The sequence below is a fragment of the Plutella xylostella genome, chromosome 5, assembly GCF_932276165.1.
Source record: "Plutella xylostella chromosome 5, ilPluXylo3.1, whole genome shotgun sequence".
NCBI classification, from domain to species: Eukaryota; Metazoa; Arthropoda; class Insecta; order Lepidoptera; family Plutellidae; genus Plutella; species Plutella xylostella.
This window is the reverse complement of record NC_063985.1, coordinates 8,697,875-8,719,722: the sequence shown is the minus strand read 5'-3', so window position 1 is coordinate 8,719,722 and position 21,848 is coordinate 8,697,875. Positions and strand designations below refer to the sequence as shown.

The 21,848-nt window shown below is 36.6% G+C and overlaps 1 protein-coding gene across 4 annotated transcripts in view; it reads right to left on the bottom strand.

The window, feature by feature from the left end:
• The window catches only part of LOC105385486 (syndecan), a 156,083-nt gene that overhangs the window by 6,049 nt on the left and 128,186 nt on the right, over positions 1-21,848 (bottom strand). Inside the window, exon 2 of one of the 4 annotated variants that reach the window (XM_048633244.1) lies at positions 1,510-1,657. In XM_048633244.1, coding sequence (XP_048489201.1) covers positions 1,510-1,657 — 148 coding nt within the window. Of the gene's footprint in view, positions 1-216; positions 461-637; positions 738-1,356; positions 1,658-21,848 lie in introns of those variants that run through there. The other 3 variants (XM_048633243.1, XM_038112619.2, XM_048633246.1) reach the window with 3 other exon arrangements.

Genomic DNA, 21,848 nt, shown 5'->3' with positions numbered 1-21,848 from the left:
GTTAGTTTTGTAAAATTCTTAATTAAAACACAATAAAAATCACAATTAATATTCGATTAAAATTAAAAGCTATAGATAAGACATGATAGATAATAAGCTCCCTGCTTGCATTGGTTAATGCTAAGGTTGTAACTTTGTTGTGGTTTTAAACTATTCGCTGTTTGAGGGTAAGTACTAATTGTTCGATGTTAGGGTAGGTAAAATTACAAAATTTACACGAAAAATTGGTGAAGGATTTGAAAACACTATTATTTTTAGGCACTAAGTTAGTTATATAGTTTTAGTTGAAATATATGACGAGCGATGGTGAACATGGTATGAGAGGGAATGACGGGATCAAGGAAAAACACGACCAAATTACTCAAATACTAAAATTACCGATTATAAAAGAGGAAAACATTGCTATGACTAAGCACAATGATTGTTTAATGGAATGTAACTGAAACTATTTCAGACACTATTATAACAACGCATGCTGAAGTAATTATAGAGAAAACAATGATGACAATGATAAATAAATTACGATGGGAATATTTTTTACACCAATCATGAGTTGCATGGTTCAAGCATGAATTCATGCAAAGATTTACAGAATAAAAATTAGAAAAATCATTAACACTAACACTGACAAACTTACCGATATCCTTGTTATGGACAATATTTTTGTATCTTATCCTAATTAGAAAATCACAGAGTTAGTAGGATTCACGAGGTAGTCGCATCGAATGCGAGTGTTTACTGACCGCCGGTTAGTGGCGAATGGTTATGCTAAGTTATTTCATAATTAGAATTGTTATAGCGATAACGTTAGTAACCCAAGGCTGAATATTAATCGTTCACTGAATGAGGTTGAATAAGAGAGATTCAATTACTAATTTAGTAAATATTCATTAATAAGGCCGTACTTACAGTAAGAATAATTAAGTAAGTAGGTAATTGCCAAAGTTGAAGCCAATGTTAAATTAGTTTCTTGTAACTTCTGAAAGCTTTCAGGCAAAACTTGGTAACTTTGCCGAATGGGATTTGTTTATCTTAATTTTTACGTAAGAATACCTTATTCATTTATAATCTAAGGGTCAAAAAATTACGGCCATTTATAAAAGGGTGCGAAACTTTCGATTAATGCAAACATAAATTAGGTTTTTAAAATAATTTTACAAATGACCGTAATTTAATTATCATGCCCGGTTTCTGAATTAATGTGTGCGCTTTAATTGTCAAGGATTTTTAATTCAGCACTTACTCATACAGTAGGTACATACTTAAATATTTGACGTAACTAGAAAAGATTCAGAAACCGGCCACACACCAACAATCATACTGGCAAAATAAAAGGCATGCGGCAGCGCTACTCACTAACGACGTCTAGGTCTGGCCGGTAGGAGGATATGGCGAGCTGGGTGGTGGTCTCTGGGAGGGCGGTGACGGGGACTAGCGTGGTGGAGGCGCGGCCGAGCGACAGGTGCGTCCGGTCCGTGTAGTCCTCGTCGTCTTCCGGCGCATGGTCACCTGAGCCGGCCGAGTCCTCGTCGTCCACGCCGGGCCCCCAGCCCGAGCCCGAGCTCTCGGGGTCTACGCCGGAGCCGTCATCGTCGATGTACAGGTCCCGCTCGGGCGCGAGCGGCTGCTCCTTGCTCGAGGGCGCGCCGCCGACGCTCTGCAATTTGAAATTGGAACGCGTTTAGTCTGCGGACTATTTGGAGACCGAAGAGTTTGGGTTCCGAGTTAAGTTTACTATTAAAATATGATTTTCTAACCGAAATGTGTTGGTATATTTTTTTATGCAGGTAATGGTCATGGTGATAGAAAAAAGTTTATTAACTTCAATGATCAGTTACGACCACTGAAGCTAGCTTTACTATGGACGCTACTCATGGTATGGCAAAGGGAAATAAAATATAATAGGTGATATACAATAAATTTTATGTTTACCAAACAAATAAAGAACAATCGGCATTTCCTTATAGTCATGTTTAATAACAATACATACGAAGGTAATTGAAAGATACTGGAAATACATACCCCGTTAGTATTTAAACGTACGTGATCAATACTTCTTCACAGACATAAGTCAACAGTGCAGTGAAGAAGATGATGTAAAGGGAAAATTTCTGCATCGCTTTCTACCTACAAGTAAGTATAAAACCACATTTTGCAGCATAAAAGCTTTCATGACGTCACTCAAGATGACCCCGAATAAATTATGTCCTACAGACTCTTTACACAGTAGAACAGACTCCATCTCAACAAAATCTACAAGCAGCAAACCAGTCAACAATGTTTAAAGGTGGTTATTTCTCTATTTTTCACATTTACGTAGTCAATTTGTCTAATATTTATGTCGCAACGTATTCACCCACAATATTGTTTACCTAATCCGTAAAAGCCCCAGTATCAAATCGTAAAAGCACTGTAAATAATACAAAGCATAAACGTTCAAAGCACTTACATTGATGTTATCACCAATCAATGAGGCTATATTTTACAACACTAATGCCGTTACAGCAGTCACGAACTGCACTGCCATCTGCCACACTCATGAATGGGACGACCAATCGATAACCATGTTAGTAGGTTACAGACTTACCTATGTACAGCACTTTGTAATTAACACGCGGTAAGTACAATAATTTAGGCCTGAATGTTGTGGTCAGTACTATTTTAGTTTAGTCCGAATTTCAGATGTCTTTTGAAGGTTTCCAACGCGGTTTATAAGAACAGCGTTTGGCGCAGGTTGTTTGATTGTCTCCGCACTGGTGGCGATCAATAGACGCCCGCGGGGGCGGCGGGGCGCGGGGGGGGCACGGGAACGTTCGAGATGTTCCCGCCCGCCGGCAGATGCCATGCGGGTTACAGGATTCAGGAAGGCTTGCAAGCTTGCAACGCTGAGCGTTGAGCTTGAGTTTCACGAAATTCCAACAGATGGCAGTGTTTCAGTTTTTGGCTACTGAAAAGTTTAAAACGTTTGAAAATGGATTATGGGTGTAGAGAATGGTTAGTTTGAATCTACCAGTTTGAGAAAAATTTAAATGTTATTAGGTACGTATGGTAAGCCAAAGACATAAATAGGTACCTACTAAAATAATTATAAAATTGCAAATAGATAGGTAATCCATCCACACGTTAAAATGTAATTAAGAGCTCGGTAATTAATACATTAAGTGTTTGCTTTAATTAACTTTAAACATTTGACGAAAACAGGTTAATTAAAACGAGAGTGTAAAATGTAATATAAAGGGTCTGGTGGCGATTTCAGCCGCTGTTCTTTTCAGGGGTGTTTCAGTTGTTTGGGTTTAAGTACCTATTTTCTTTTTAATTTGAAAAGGTATGACTTACTTATAATTCTGGGATATTTGTGTTATATAGGGAAAATTTCAATATAAATTCAACCAGAAATAACTTCAACAGTTTGGATTGGGTACAGTTGGTAGTACGAATAATAAAAAGTTTTAAAAATGATATTTAGCTTTAACATAAATTTATTTTTTATGTATTATAAATCTTTTTCATACTTACTTAATAGTTTAAATAATATGCATAATAATATGTATAGCGTAAGAGAGGAAGACCAAGAAAGACGTGGCTTGATTGCGTGAAAGAAAATATGAGAGAGTGTGGAGTGAATGAGGATATGACAGAGGATAGGGTAAAATGGCGTGACATGACCAACAAAGCCGACCCTAAATAAGGATAAGGCAAGGAAGGAGAAGAAGAAGAATATGTATATCGATCATCTAAGTTACACCTAAACTTTTGTGGAGCTTATTCTGAGTCCAAAGTAATACGGCGTCAACTAAATCTTAATAAATTCAATCTCAGCTTAACTGGCCAAAATTTAACCTTTCCATTCTACCGGCGAGTAATGAGAAATATTATTTATGGGTGGTTTTTTTTTTTTTTTTTTTTTTTTAAGATTTTATTATCACTCCACAGACTTTATGTCCGTGCCTTTTTGAGATATCAATATATTGTGAGAGTTTGGTTGTTTTTTGTCTTCATCTTTTAACTACTCACTACTCAATGTGGAAGCTTACAATATATATATTTCATCTTTTATATATATATACCTATATATTATTAATAATTTTTTTTTTTTTGCACTCCTGGAGGAAATGAGTGGTTCAGACTGGCCAATTGACCTGTATTTTGCTCTTGCGATTTACGGCCGGTCGGATCAGCTACTTTGTATGGGTGCTGCGGACTTTATGGAAGTCCACAATGATATGGGACGCTTGGAGGGAAATAGAGTATGGAATGAACCATGGATGGGGGTTGTAAAATGTGATATCATGAGCAAGATATATGGATGCTAGAACAAAATTTAGTACTCTATATGGCACTGAAAGCTAGTTTACATAATACAATACAATACAATACAATCCTCTTTATTTGCACCAAAAAAAACAGAATCAATACAAAATAAAACTTAAAAATAACAACAGTACAAAAAGGCGGCCTTATTGCTTATAGCAATCTCTACCAGACAACCTTTGGATGGAAGAGAGTTATATAAATAAAAAAATAGGATTAGAGGTAGTTGTGGTGCAAGAGTATAATACACTACATAAACACTACATATACTAAATAAACAAATAAAGCAACAAAATAAATACAATATATATATACCCATATAATACTATATACATATACCTACACAGAATGATACATGATATACAGCAATAATATATTCAACTAAGGCAGAGACTTTAGGTAGTGCCTTTTGACCCCTTCTTTGAAGGAAGCCACAGAAGGTGCACGTCTTATTTCCTCAGGAAGAGCATTCCAGAGCAGTACGGCCGTCACTGTGAAGGAATCGCCGTAAAAGTCAGTTTTGTGCAGCGGAACTTGCAGACGCAAGTTCTGTGCAGAGCGAAGTGTACGGTCATGCGAACAGTGCCGAAACTTGAAACGCTCTTTTAAGTAGGGAGGAGATGCTGGGTTAAACAGTATGTTGTAAAGTAGTGATAGTATATGCGTATTCCGTCGAAGGCGAATAGGAAGCCACTTGAGTTTAGAGCGAAATTCGGAGACATGGTCATATTTACGTAAACCGAATATAAACCGTATGCAGAAGTTTTGAAGTAATTACATAATTACAATGGTAGTCCCGATACTGTGTAATGGAATATTATGAAAAAGGTGTAACATACTAAATAATTAATTTTGAATTACCTATACCATAGTCTCGTTATTCTATGCCTATACATACCTATACAGGGTGATTAGAAAGTCGATGTATTCATTTAAATGGGTTGCAGACGAAGGCATTTCCAGTCGATTGAACCCCATAATGTATTATCCGAAAGTCAACCATTTCAGAGTTATTTAAGTTTTTACTAGATTTAAATTAAATTCTTTCTAAAATTAGCATTTTTGTTTTCACCCTTCGTAACATTTTCTTAATGTTTCATCTATTTTGAAGCACTGAGTCTAAATTAAGTTAAATATTGCGCAATTAATGATTATAATTAGTTGGCTAAGGTGTCACTGATGCAAAACAATAAAAAGAGAATTAAAAAAATGGTTAGTTTTTTAAATATTTTGCTTTTAAACATAAATTTTGGCAAGAACCTAAAAAATCTTAAAACTTAAGGGCCCGTACAGGGTGACGTGCCGCGCCAATTTTGGGTTTTCAATGCTCTTCACACAGCACACGCCGTGACACGCACACATGTAAGTTTGCACAGTGGGTCGATAAACTTTTACTCGCCAACTTTATTGACAATTATGTTCAAGTACATTTTGGGTGATTTTAGGGTAAGTAAGTATAATTCTTACTTACACTGGTAGGCACCAGGAAAGAGTAGAAATTAATAGGGGTGCCACTTTACTCTATACTCGGAACCCGATTAGCTTTCTCAAACAAATGTGGTATTTACTTGTAGAAAGGTAACTAAAAGTATTGAAGTGTAGATAATAAGTTTCGGGCATCCTCCAGCCAACTGAACCCCGACGACAAAGCAAAGTAAATACATAGTGTCGCAAAAGGGCTATACTAAGCCAAAAGGGGATGACTCAAGGGGTCATTCTGAACAACTTTTGTTCTACGAGATTTGCAAATTCGCGAAAAAAAATATTCGTTTTCCATGGTAAAAAGTCACATGTCCAACAAAGTTTCTATGAAAAAGGTTTTTTTTGTTAATTTCCAAAACTCGTAGAGCAAAAGTTCAGAATGACCCCCTGTCTTACTCCTTTTTACCCGACTGCCGAAGGAGGAGGGTAATGTTTTTTGATTGTATGTATGTATATATGTATATTTGTCTGTTTCTTTGTTCCCTCCTGTAGCCTAAACGGCTTGATAGATTTTGATGTATGAGGTATTGTTAGAAGCGTATTGATGGCGCGATGGCTATAGGCTATGTGACGTTCCATTAAAATGTACATAGCGCCCTCTTGAGGACATAACGTGATGATCGAAAAAATAATAATTCAACTTTGCCGTGTAAGGTATCAAATGAAAGGACTTGATTTTCACATTACAAAAATATGCATATTGAAGGTATTTAAATAACAACACCAAAATTATTGAAATAAAAAATGATCATGAACTACCTACCGACGTAAAATTTCATAAAATAAAAACAACTAAAAAGTTACAAATAAAAAAATACAATTATAAAAAACTAAAAACCTGACTGTACGCTAAAAACATGAAAACGAGTCCCAATGTTAATGGAAAGTATCGCAGGCGGGGACCAACTTGACCGCCACTCAAGGCCGTTTTCTAAGTAACATTCAGCTAAATGGTGAACCCTCTGCTGGTATAATTTGTTTATATACCGCTTTTTCAATACCTGTAAGTACATTTTTTGGCAGCATCATATTTTTACTTAATTTTAGGGTTTCGAACGTCAAAAGAAAAAAAGCAACCGTTATAGGATCTCTTTGTTGTCCGTCTGTCTGACTGACTGTCTGTCACCGCCCTTTTTCTCAGAAACGGGTAAAGATATCAAGCTTATATTTCGCATAGATGGGGAGTACCCCAAAAAAAATATTATGGTACTCCCTGTCCCACACAAGTAAATTGGAGCTTATATTTTTTCCAGTTATTTTGATGTGTATCCTTTTTTTTTCTTTGTTGTTTTGTATAAGTATGTGTTTCTTTTCTTTAAATCTGTATTTTTTTTGTTGTTGCTGTCTATGTGTCTAAAAATGTATCTTTATCTTCAAATCACGCCATCTATCGTTTGTTTTTTTTGTGGCTACTGTCTATAGAAGAAATTCCGTCATTGACAATTTTACGTTACGAATTTATTTTTATTTATTTTATTTTTACATTTTCGTGGAGAATCAACAGCATTTTGTTAATAAATAATTATTACTTATGAACACATAACAACTTGATGCCATTAACAGAATGAACTTAGTAAACCCAGTAAACCTAACACATCCAGAGGAAAAACGAAATCTCTTTCTCTCTCTCTGAAAAACATACTTAATAGCCCAAACTCGATGCTTTTAGCTATTAACATCTTTGAAATAAAATTGAGCCACCACCGTGTTACTGCCCTCATCAGATCCTCACGAGACCATACCTCAACCAGCACCAAGAGACTGTATTTTTGATCCCTAACCTAATGTTCGTGCGTATTGTCATCACTTAGATCCATTCGCTATATTCCTGCTCCTCATCAGACCTTTACGAGACTGTAATATCACGAGAATATTGCACACTATCTAATTTAATTTAATGTATTGAATATACTGGAAGAATTATGCTTCCTCAATTTCAAATCAAATTATGTTGGTGTCATAAAAGTTGAAAAAGTGCAATGACAACCAATGTGCAGTGATTTTGTATCTGTACACGATAAGATCGCGAGCTGTCAGTGCTGCCTAAACCGACGTGACCCTTCTTTGGAGGCCAGCGGCCAACTGAGTCAAACGTCACTTGTGTTTATGATTTTATAACACAGAAAGCCGCCATAGATATTTGTATGAAGATTTGAGGGAAAAAAATTGCTCAAGTTTGGGATTAATTTACACAAAATAAGTGTGTGTTTATTAAAAAACAAGGTATTTAGCGCCTAGTCCAAGCCTTTAACTTTATAATATGATAAAAATCATATGAAAATTCTTTATAATTACGACACAGTTGTTACAATACGGGAGTGTGATTGACTGGTTTTTCTTGATATTCTGAAATTAATTTACAGTTATCCATAATCATTTACTTAAATTCGAATGATTCAGCACCTAGCTAGACTCTTCAACTACCTGTGTGATTTTTTTCAAGGCTGTAGAGCATCATTTACTACATAATTCTATGACAATGCCAACCCTCGATTCCCTATTGCAGACCCTTAAATAACTCAGAAATGGTTGACTTTCGGATAATGCATTATGGGGTTCAATCGACTGGAAATGCCTTCGTCCACAACCCAAAGGAATACATCGACTTACCAATCACCCTGTATATAAAAAAAAACTATTTTAACTAATAAGCCATGTTTTTTTACTTCAAATATTTAAATAAATTATCATTAGGCTGGGTGGGGGAGGGTAAAACATAAAATTTACACACTATGGCTACATAAAGGAAGTAATCTTACGCAATATGGAAGATATAACAGCTGTGAGCAATTTTCAAAGGGTGAAGTTTTGAAGTTGCAGCTCCCATTTCCTTGAGTCTGAGTCTAAGAAAGTGGCGTATTTGACAAAGTTTTACTATAAAAATTTGAGCCAGAAGAACGTTGTCCATATAAAAGTTGGTACCTAATGTCAGACCGACCGACATAATATGATCGAGTATTTCTCACTTTTTATTTAAAGTCAAGATTAGAAGTGCTTGTAATATTGAATTTACTGTCGTTCATAATTTCATTAAAGATTATTTTAAAATATCGGATATTACATATTAAAAAATAATTGTGATTAAAGGAACAAACAAGTTACCTATAAGATATTTCTAACATTCGCTTTTCATACAAATGTATCGAGTCGTTTTTTAACTTTTATATGTGAACGTTGGTCTAGTTATTCCGTTATCAACAATATGAAGATTTCCAGCCTATTTTTTGTTCGCTAAAGATAATTTCCCTGGTGATCCGGCTGTTATGCAAAAACACTGAAAGCTCTCCTCAGGGCTTTGATCGGCGAAGCTCTTCAAGAATATAAATGAAGATACTTTTCCTATCGAAGGCTGTGACAAAAATACAAAACAATGCGCTAAAATTTGGTAGTATTAGACTAAGTTACCGATCGCATTACGCAAAAAATTATATTCTTACAGGGAATAATATTATTAGTGACGATTGTGGTCCAGCTCTGAAAATGTATATTTTGTGCGATACTAGTACAGTTAGCTTCATTCGTAGCCATACACTTTGTACCTGCTCCAACTATGAAAGTTTTTATCCTTTTATTCATAGTTTGTTGTTTTGACATGGTACAAAAGTGTATACTACTAATGAAGCTAGCCGGAGCTAGTGCCGAGGAAGATTGTAAGCCACGGCCGCGCCGTTGGTGATTTATTAAGAGCTCTATTAGCCTGCTTTCCGATGAAGCTAATTGATAAATACTAGCCCCGACGGAGTTCACTGAAGGCTATCGTGAGGTCTTGAAATGTACAGTCAGCCAAATAAATAACTATACATGACAGGTTCAAGCAGTTTGATCCTGAGTCAAAGGTGAAAATTAAACGAGTGCAAAATATTCAATTTATCTAATATGTATGTGCCTATGTATGAGTAAATCATTTGCACTAGGGACACTCACTTATCTCTTTTTTTTTACTGATTATTCATTTATTAGAGAAAATATTTATATTCTATGATTATAAATATTTTTTATATCATCCGTATTTGATTTTAATTATTTTAATCTTATCTTGCTTTCACGCGGTTTGAATTAGCACTTGGGACGCTGTGACAAACCTAGTTATATTTAATTTTATTTTTATGCAACAATCACTGTGACTGAACTTAATTATCAAAGAAATAAACACCAAAACTTTGAAAGTTTGTCGCACATTAAAATTATTCGTCGAGTTCCAACAACTGCCGCCGAAGGATCCAGCGGAACGGCAACAGTTGGGAAAATTTCAAAACGTTAATGGAAATTCGTTGAGAAAATTTTAAGAGAATAATGGCAACGACGGCTTTAACGAAATACTTAAAATGTTGGCTTATAAACAGTTACATTCGAGTTAAATGGGTTCAAAATAACTTGCGAGATTTCGCTAATGTTTTCTGAAGTCTTTAGCATTCTGTTAGAGAGGGGAATATTCAAAGCAATTTACGATCGTCCCCTCAATTTTTTTCAAACATGATGAGAATCAGAATTACCACTTGAGGAAAAATACTTTGTTTCAGCCACTACTTCGATCATGAAATCTTGATTGTATATTATACTTAACTACTTATGACATTGGGGCTATCCTTTAAATGTTTGTTGGCAATCAATCATTGTTAGAGTAAGGTTGTAATTAATTTTAAAAATAGTTTTTAAGTGTTTTCAGAGAAAAAGTCGTTCAAAATTACCTCCTGAATTACCTTTTTGCAACACCATGTATACCATTTCAGCAAACATGTTTGGTCACAAACGGCCTAGTCTCGTAATATCGCAAGGCATATCAATTTAATTCAGTCGATTGCGTCCACAGAGAAAGTTAATTGTTGTCCAGTTTCAATTGACCTGCAACCTATTTAACGAAGCGTTCGAGTTCGAACAGCCATAAATAAACGCGGGAGGGGGCGCAGGTCAAGTTATGCTGGCACTTGCATACGAAATGGGTCAGTCGCTTTGTTGTTTCCATTTTATGAATTCGGTGCAATTGAATAGTGGTCGGCGGGTATAAATAAATAAAAAAGTTTAGGGAGTTAAAAATAAGCTGCGGCAGCGTTTGCTCATGTCACTAGTTCATTTTCAGTGCTGAAGTTATAATTATAAGTGATTACAGTTTATTTAAGCAGTTTTAAAGTGTGTGCGACATGTTTATTTGGGTCAGATTTGATGTAACTTTGAATCTGATCAGACAAAGCCAGAGGCGTGCTGAGAATACGCGATGAGGCCCTTGATGCGACACGCTATCACTCATGTCACGCTGCGAAGGGAGGCTTACGAGGGTTTAGTAAAAATACACAGACTCTGTTCCATGTATGCTTAGATTAACCAAAATTTTGTTTACGTCTATCCTTTTTTTAAGTTGATGATTTTTGTTGTCTTTCCCATTTCTAAGCATGCTGGTTTCTTAGCGTCTTTTTTTCTCAAATTATTTCTTGTGCCACATCGGTAGCCTATTATTTAATGTAAATTTACGTTTGTGTCGCTTCCTCCATCTCTCTTCCATGTGGTGGAAGAAGAGCTCCTCGCTGCCACCACTGCCTTGCAGACTGTTTACGTAGCAATGCAGCTTGTTTGACGAAGCATGGCTACACGAGCGCAGGTCCAAATGGACCCAGCCACAGATTGAATGCAATTATTATTACTATATACGTTCGACGCATATTAACTCTGACTGCACGAGAATCCAGTTATGAAATTTGCTTTTTAGTGTAGTGCAGGGTTGGTGATCGAATTAATTGATTTTCCCGAAAAAAATATACCTAGGGTAATTACTGTACAATGATGTTGATTCTGAAGACACAAATAGTAACCGTAAAATTCATAGACGTATTGTAAATTTACAGCAACGTTAAAATGGAGTTGAAAACACTCGAGTTTCGCCTTTTTACGTCAGACAAAAAGTTCAAATTTGTATTTATTCGTATTTGTATCACAACGTAAATTTTAAGCCTATTTTAAAGTGTCAAAAAGCTCTATGTGTTCCAAGATAATTTTAGAGCTGTTAACACATCATACATACACATAGACACTCACACATCCACAACATACTCAGGTACAGTCCTATGTCTAAACTAGCAAGTGGTTCTTGCTCTTGGACTCTCCAAAGGCGTTTACATGCAAATAATTGAATGTTGATGTTTTTGTACGGTTTGTGCTTTGTGTTTTGTTATTTCACTGTTTTTGCTTCCAACAACAGTTCTCGAGTTGTTAGTTTGTTCTTAATTCAATTGCTTACTAACTGTGGAGCCATTTCGTGCTCAAATGTAGCTCTGGGTGTAAACTTGTAGCCAAAACCGTTAGCTTTTATACCTCTGGGGATTCCAATAATGGCTTTCGGGGTCAATATCTACGCTTCAGTATCTAAGTTCGAAGGAGCTGTGGTAGCTAAGTCGGGTACGCGCCTGCTTCGCACGACATAGATGCGGGTTCAAATCCCGATCTTGACATTTACCTATTAGTTATTTATCATGTAAAATGTATTTAAACCCATTCCCGATGTGGACGAACGTGGTGGGAACTGGGGAAACCTTTGGGATATAGACAAAAATGTTTATTCGTATGACCCATGTGCAGCAGCCTCATTAGAGTACCTACCTCTATATTGGTACCTAATGGTTGATTGGATAACGTCACGAAAATGAAAATGTTTAGCTAAAGTATTTCCTCCCTCCCTTTCAATTTTATTTAATGTAAGGTGTTAGATAAACACGTACATATACAGGTCGTATCGATTACTAAATCAACAATAGTAGAGCTGATTCTAAAATGAATGAATCAAAGAAGTATATACTAACTAACCTTTCAACGGCCTCCCTAACGAATATACGCATCTTTATATAAATGAACGGTCCTTTAGAAATACTGGTTCATTTCCTAAGAGAGACTCTTGGGACTACTTCCACCTAAATGAGCCGGTAACTAAGCAGTCAACGGCTTTTCGGCAGTTCTCTGCTTTAATGAAATATATATTATTATATACCTACGTATAGATAAGGTATAGCAAAAAAGTAATTAATAATATTATAATTATCTCTTAATTTACGAAGTCGTCCGTAGTCGAGCGGGCCTCAGTGATCGTAACAGATCGCTGAGGTTAAGCAACAACTGACACGGTCAGCCATTGGATTGGTGACCAATTTCAAGTGGTGCTTTTCTGGACGCTTCCGTGCTTCGGACGGCACGTTAAGCCGTGGGTCCCGGTTGTTGCTTCGGCAGCAGTCGTTAAGCCTAGTCAGAGGCCTTCGGGCGGCTTGAAAACATCTGGCAGTCGGGTTGCCCACTTACCCGACAACTCTCTCAGCACAAGCTTGCTTGTGTTGGGGTCCACCAACCCGCACTTGGCCAGCGTGGTGGACTAGGCCTAAACCCTTCCTTCATTGGAAGGGGACCCGTGCCCCAGCAGTGGGGACGTAATGGGTCGTGATGATGAATTTACGAAGTAACAATGTAGGTTGGAATGTAACTAATGTGTCTACGTATTTTTATCAATGAAAAATAAAAAATAAATCAACAGTAAATGTTCAACCAAAATTGCTTCTGCTCATTACAAGGGGTTGTCACGTGGTTGAACGAATGGTGTAGCGGTTAACTGACCTCTATGCCGATGGTCCCAGCTTCCATTCCCGGCCGGGGCAGATATTTGTTTAAAGACAGATATTTATACACGGGTCTTGTCTTTGTCTCTTCTTACAGGCTTTGCCTAGCTTGCCTAGATTAATATGCCGACTATAAAGATAATTTTTACTGGCTAGAATTCACAGTTAATAGTTCTGTTCGTACTCCCTACAGATAATTAACAGTTGCGCCATATATTCAGGGATAGCTCTTACTCAAGTAAGTTATACATGTACATGTTTACTTAACGAGCTCCTTGGGAGAAAGGCTATTGTATATTAAGTATTCATGGATTTGGTAAACGAGGAGTTAATTAAGTTAATTTAAGTTAGGCGAGCGAGTGCGGTACCTACTTAATTTATGTTCCTGTTTACGTCAAAATACAAATACATCGAAGCGAAATGTGTAGCGAACACGCCATGTAGGGAAAAAACTAATTTATACTAATCTGTTGAAAAGTTTGGTATAGCTAGAATATCTAAACCAAACTTTTGTGAAAAAGACCGTTCGTCTTTCTAAACTAAACACATATTAGTTTCATACCTAAATTAGCCTAGGTAGGTAATGAGGCGCTTGTTTACTTTGTTAGAATACCTAATTACAGTCTGTCAATTACGGAGAGAAACATGTTGATGAAGCAAGAAATATCTATGGACATTAGCACCACGGCTGGTCGGGCGAACATGGCGGGGCTGCGCTTGCCAAAAAGTTTTTGTTGCTTGCGCAAACTGTTTACCTTTTTGCCTAGTTATTTTTTTCCTCTTCCAATTTTCCAGGTCTTGAAGTTACAAAATATAAGTTCCATAAAGTCTCAGTGCTGCTTATATTAGTAGTTACAGTTATAAACTAATTATTATATAGAAAACACTACGAGTTTCTAGACTTGCAATTTTATTTAATTAAAATGTATTCCGTAAAGCGAGTATTTTCTTTTAAAATGTGTAATTTAAAGAATAAAGGAAATACAGAATATCACAAAATAGAATCGTACGATAAAATCACAATCAGTTTTTAAACAATGCCTTCTAACGCCGTCGCCACTGACAGTTTCATTTCATTTTCTCCAATCTCCATGAAAAAAGGACGCGCACAAAAACTTTATAAAAGAAAACAAATACCAACAGAGCAAAATTTTCTTCATAATAATCACCTAGTATTTAATTGTGATCAGACTTTATTTTGGATTATTGGACGCTCTACCGTTTGGCGCCCAACGTGGAACTACATATAAATAGACGATTGAAATATACTGAAAAAGGGAGCGCAACTGGTGGTCTTTTGTGACTACCCTTTAATTACTGACTCTATAATGTACTAAAGACATATTTTCATACCATTTGTAATTAAACATTTTGGACATTAAGTAGGTATACTGAAACTTTCACGGCTATTTGTCCGCACATATTTACGTTTCAGTGGAGTGCGCCTACCGGTTGCACTGAGTTTCCTTTGTCTACGGCTGACGAAGACAAATTGAGCCCGACAACTTTTACCTGTGTGTGTTTGTGTGTGTGTATCTGTGTGTGTAGTTTGGACATAGAGCGTCTGGCGGCCGCATAAATAACGACGTTGTCTACACGGCGCCTACCGGCGAGCCCCCTTATTTACTGACTCGTTTGCCATGTGCTGTAGTTCAGGTATTCCGAAACATGGTTAATGGTTGCTGAAAATGCCCATGACGGTGGTCGCTAATTTTATACTTTTGCTCATTGCGTGCATTTGGTTATTAAACTGAACATCTGTTTATCGGTAATGTCGGTAATGTTGGTTTTCTCTATTGTATTTATAATTTAAAGGTTAAAAGTGATAAATTTAAGCAAAAAACCGGTTGGATAATTAATCCAAGTTCCCATCTCGAGCAAGATTGAAGTTCCCGCTCCGCTATAAATTCCCGTCCGTTTAGACGGCGTTTTTTCACCCGCCTCGGACCAACCAGACAGGGTTCCATTGGAAAATCGTGTGAATTCAGTGATTTGCATCTGTTATTCAAGATATTTGGAAGTAATAGGTTATTTAAAATAGAAAATTCCTAAATTAATGGACTGAACTACCATGTGGAACTTCTAAGAAAACATAACGTTTTCGGCAATATAAGCAATAATTTAGGAAAACGATGTACTTTTGTAATGTTTCATTTAACAAGATTGATGCCTGGTTATTTCAGCGGTATTGTAAGCTGGAAGAGGAGAACTCGGGACTAGAGGAAAATTTTGTTCTATTTTACAATTTGCTTAGAAAAAGTAGATATTATACCTGACCTGCATTGTGTTCGACAGAAACACAAAAATACGGAACACATCTAAGCATTGCGTGTTTACATAGTCGTAGGGACCTATATTTTTGTGTAATTTTCCGTCGGCAAGCGTCAGCCAGATCGGGAGGGTGCGTTGGGTATTCGGTGATTTATGATAAAAATCTTTCGCGCATAAATCAAAAACGCTATATTCTATGGAACAAAACACCGGGCGGCCTAACAATCACTTGATTTTTTGGAAGGCTTTCGTTATGATGAATGATCTCCGTGTGTACGTTTGGAATATGTAAATACGCTTTTCAAATTGATGGGCAGGAGCCTGAAGTGAAATATCGAACTTTCAGCTCGGCAGGACCATTACGGGATTACCTGTAACAAGAGAATAAAATATTGTTTACTATCAATATAAAATTGCAGGCCCTGTCAAGAGCCACAAAGCGGAGTCGGAAAGTAAAAAAACAAAGAGCATATTTATTTATAAAGTTGATATACATATATTTTTTAACCATAATCTTGTTTTTCAGAAACCAAAACTCATAAGTCCATCCACGGGCCCGATTAAATGAGCGACCTGTATAGGTATAATATGTAATAAAGAGCTGTCGGCCAATAATTATTCGCCGGAGTTATGTGCGGCGACCCGCGGGCTCGTTAGTTCGACGAATCGAGCGTGCTCACTTTCTTATTTCACTCGACTTGGGCAGGTACCATGGGGGTTGTTGGGTACTTAATTAACAAAACGTACTATTTCGATATTACTGATTTAACAGATGACAGGTCAACGTTCTTTTCTTAAACGATTTACGTATTAAGTCGTAGAACAATATATACTTTTTTGTTGTACATACTCACGGCTGTAATACCCGAAGGGATAGCGTTTCGGTGTACATTTGTACTCACGTGATAGGTCGCGAGCCGTATCGCCGTTTTGAATGAGTACAATGCACTGAAGTTGTCCGGTAAGTAGGCAACCCGACTGTCAGATATTTTCAAGCTGCCCGAAGGCCTCTGACTAGGCTTAACGACTGCCGAAGCAGCAACTGGGACCCACGGCTTAACGTGCCGTCCGAAACACGGATGCGTTCAGAAAAGAACCACTTGAAATCGTACACCCATCCAATGGTGAATGGCCAGTTGTTGCTTAACCACAGTGATCAGTTACGATCACTGAAGCCAGCTCGACCACGGAAGCTTCAGATTTTTTTGTTGTCGTTTATCACATTTATTGGATTAAACAATACATCCTGCAAAAGGTTTTTAATTTGAACCGCAGAAACTAACATTACAGTGGCTACACGGAAGTCCAAAAAAGTGTGACAGGGGAGCTGACTGGCGAGCGGGCGGAGGAAATTGACTTCACATTCCCCGCCAGTTGGAACCCTGTCGCAGTGTCGCCAACTTTACAAACAATAAAAGAGACGAACCAAACTTTTTAAAATGGTCTTCGTCCATGTGCCGCAACTTACATAGTTTTGGTGGCTGATATTTTTATTGAATTTGAATTTAAATTCAGATACGTTTGCATACATGTATGTGTCGTAAATAACCAGGATATCTATCACATTTATCTCAATATTTAAATATTAATAATTAAATATTAATTAATGTCGTTCGTCAATATTACTTTGCTTCAATACTTTGCAGTACAATTGTAAATAGATGGGACTTTTTTTCATGTAACACTTATTTACAGAAATTCATGTTATAAAAAAACCCACTACATGCAGTAATCTGCCAACAATAGGTTCATCTTCCCTAATATAAGTGGGGGTCGTGAAGGGCCATACACCCTTGACGAAGTATAGTCTTGTTTACCCGTCTTCGTCGTTCGTAAGAAATTGGGTCAAGAGGTTAACTGTGTGTTTTGTTACTAACACTATTCTTGGTAAGACTCGCAAATATACCTGGAACCACTTCCGAGATTTTAATAAGAGAATAAAGTGTAGCGCCTGTAGTCCTTGGAGTAGAAATGTTCAAATTATATTTTAGATTAATTCAAATAAATATATATTTATGAATAGAATGATAGAAAAAAGAAACCTGAAAGTATAATGATGTAGGAATTAAGTAAAAAGTTGTTCAGAATTATAGCCTCTCGGCAACACCCTGTTCATCGATGATATTTGTAAACATGGTCACCCCAATTAGATGGCAGGTTTGTGGCATTCGGAAACAAAACTCGCTGTATTTATCCTGTGAGGGGCCTTCTATGTGCGAGTGGGGCCAAGCCTGTAATCCTTCCGGGCCATACCCGGATTAGAGTCGACACACTTTTTGTACTAATATTACGAACTTTTCAACTGTAAAACATGGTTTTGTTACTGTTTTTTGTATGTTTACATAACGTTGTATGGCTTTCTACAGGTGACTAAAATGTTTGTTATTTAAAACCGAATAAGCTTTTGCTTCCATAGCCGTTCTGATTTTCGCCATTTTCCATTATCCTTTCTGACTGGAATTACTATAATCAAGATTACTTTGAACCCAAATTGTTGTAATGATGTCTTCCAAAGACATTTAAGCGAGTTTAACAAGTTCCAATCTTTTTTAAATCCCATTAGGCAAAGGAGTTACGGCAGGGGACTTTAAAAATATTCCCAAGGGATTACCCAAATTTCCTTTTGTGGTGGGAAAAAGAGCAATAATAATGGAAGCTGGATTAAGGAAATTTAGACGACGTTCTGTTGCCGCCTCTGTTGATAAATTACAGTGTTTTTTGCTAATGGCCGCCATTGTAAGCGCGGGAAAAGTTTTTGCATCAACGTTGCAGGCGACGTTGGATATAACACTGCGTAGGATTGATTACAAACGACCACTGATGTGTAATAAAATAACTTAATACTTTCATGCCTTTATTGCTTTATTGTCATCTCTATTTTCTCCGAATTTTGTTATCTATCAAAACTACATAGTCTTAAACGACGAACTTGATTGAAAGGACCATAAAATTTGAATACTACATAGGCATAATACAGCACTCCAATTATTTCGTCCGGCAATGGTTGGCCCAGTCGATATCATCCCTTTCATGGGCTAAAAGCGTTCGCTCTCACAATGGACGAAATTTGAATAAAATAATAGTTTAGAAATTGACCGAGGATCAGATAGCAACGGTGAATACCAAAAGCGTGTATCTCGGAGATACGTTGTATGTCCACGCGTAATTCTTTCATACGATTATGCTATGCACGAACTTTCTATGCGCCTTTCAAGGTATGAAAAGGTCTTGAATAAAGGACTTATGTGTTAGAGTCCCTTGAATGTATTGTTTAAAAAGTGTCCTTTTTAAACAATACATTCAAGGGACAAAGGTTCGATTAATAAACCACGTACCTATTACAATTTATACCTAATATATTTTAATACTTTATTGCACAAATATGAGACATAAGTATACAAAAGGTGTGTAATAAGTGTACACATACATATGTGTAGATGTATTTTAATATTCGATAAAAAGTCCTTTTGTTTATTTGTAACAACCGTGACATTTGAGCAAAATAAATGTGTGTGTACGTACACACGAAATGATTTCTCAGCTTTATATTAAAATGAAAGCTCCTGTTTGAGGCGGTGAAATTAAATTAGGAGATTAGAGAAAGAGGTCGTGGAATTAATTTTGCTAAGAGGAACGAGGAAAGATAACAAAATGTCCTCAAGTTATACGAGAACAGGTTTTTACGATGATTTATTTCATTCCATTGGCGACGTCAAATAAAAGAGAATTTCCACAGAGTTTTTTTGTAGCGGTTATAAAATCCGGGTCGAAAACAAAAGGAACCGGCAATGATTTCTATAAAAATAAAACGAAACAAATCTGGACCCTTCCGTCCAAGTGTCCAGTAAAAATCGTGACCTTCCGATTCTTTGGCATCGTAAAAGCTGTTGTGCTAGTGATATGGGGAATTTGAATAAAATAATAGTTTCGGAACAGCGTGTCCGCCATATTGGCTGCTCCGTGGAGTGAATCCCTAATAAAAGGGTCGGCCATTAGTCGGGTCTTTTTGATGTGAAACTTAGATCCGAAGTATTGCGACCTCGCCCGCGGCCCGCCGCGCCGGCAGCCATCTTAGATACGAGAACATGTTCTGGCTCCTTTTCACCAATGCATTAGCTGCACGTTATTGTTAGTTGTCTAGTCATTAACTATTTAATAAGTTACCGAAACCCGTTCTTCTCATGATAAGCACGGCCTAGTGCCACTGAAAGTTCATGCAGCATTAGGAAAATCTCTGAACACAAACATTTTGCTTAATCATCATCATCACCCGTTAATCTGCTCCACTTTGGCTGACAATGATTACTGTAAAGAGACGAATAAATTCTACCGTCACAGATTAAGCCCAGAGTTGTCAGCCCATTGCGGAAGATAATTTCAGTGAGGAAATTCAAATTAAAATCCGGCGGAGTTATGAGGGTCATTTGTCGAGGACGTGCCTAGCGAAAGTACTGCATTGTGTTTCGGCTAAGTGATCATCATCATGTGCACCTTGGATGGAACTTTGTGAATTTTACTTTCTTTCTACGGCTTCCATCGTACATACATAGTAATACATAGAGGTTGTTATAGCGATTTTCACCGTACATTTGGACCGTATCGCCGTTTTTTATGCACATCTAAAATCAAGATGTTAAGGGTTGTATATAGATCTCACTAAATAAATCAAAAATAATAATTACCATATAATTATATATGGTTAACTGAAAACTGTTTCAGTTAACCATATAAAATTATACAGTATACGTAAATAATCTAATACGTTACGTGTCCCATGAGTATTATTCAAGATGGAAACTTGGTTTCTGCGGTCAGCTCTATAGCAGATGTCTTGGTGTACTAAAGTTAGGTACTTACGAATACAAAGATAGATGGGCTGAATAATTTACCAAACACTACATAATTATGATTGATTGATACGATTAGACAAAAGAGCTCTATTTATGTGCGTATATACAGTACATACTTTAGCCAGACACTACAAAAGTGTCGTGAGCCTTCAATCACACTCAAATGTTTTAATATAAATATTCATAGAACATTATTATTTTATAACCTACTCATAGTAGGTACTCATGCTTGCAGCTCACTTAGGTGACGTTATTAAAAACCATTTGTATTTAAGAAGAAGTACCTACTAACTCCGGTATATAAAATGAAGAAAAAAGCCTATGATTCTAAGACTATCGAATATAAGAACCTTTGCCAAGTCATAACGGCACTCGCGCTTCCAAGAATTTGCACCGTTACAGTCTGCGTAAAGTGAAAAGTAGTATTTTGTACTGAATTCTCGAAAAATTACACACCTTAAAGGCTGAGAACGTGCAGGCGACTGTACTTAAGAACGAACTGTTACTACGGCGCCAAGAAAGTTTTCAACAATTTTATACCTGACATTATTAAATTTTGCTCATTTCATGTACAAAATGGTTGCTTCAAAACATGAATATTTTGGCTTATTTTATAGCATGCAGCATTACCAGGAAGTATATTATATTATACGGTAGATATTTTTTGGCGTTTTATAATTGCCAAAAGTAAACCTACCTAGGATTCCATAGTACCCCAGTCACATTTCAATAACTTTATGAACATCATAAAAGTATAAAATACGTAAAGGAGACATTTCTGTCGCATGACATTAAATTAATAGTGGACCCCTCCGTGTGGGGTCTCTCGGAATCATTTTAATAGGCTATTTAGTTCATATTTAAGATAAATATACTCAGCCGCCACATAGCAACTACTTAAGTTTCGTAATTCTGTAAATTTACCAAAAATTGCTTACTATCCTTGGCACTACTGTTCACGACAGAATTTTAAGAGAAAATATTAGGCCATCGTGTCCATAACGATTCAGAATGAATCACCGCCGATGGCATACTTCTCAGAGGTGTCACTTCTCAAATAAAATGTTAATATTTGTAATTATGTAATGTAAATATAGGCGAAAATACACCCTGCTCCCCCGCTGCTCCAAAATAAACACGTCCAAGTGAAAATGAGAGATTTAGGATTTCCATTAACATTTCAAAGGCTGCTGAAATTTGATAACCATATTTTAAATTATACTGCTGCCCGTATATTTTTATCACACAGTGGATTTATATGCTAATTGCTTCGATTCCATGTACCTAGCTATGTCACACAAAAAATACATAACGGCTTCTGCATCCCTACTGTATTGCCTTATTT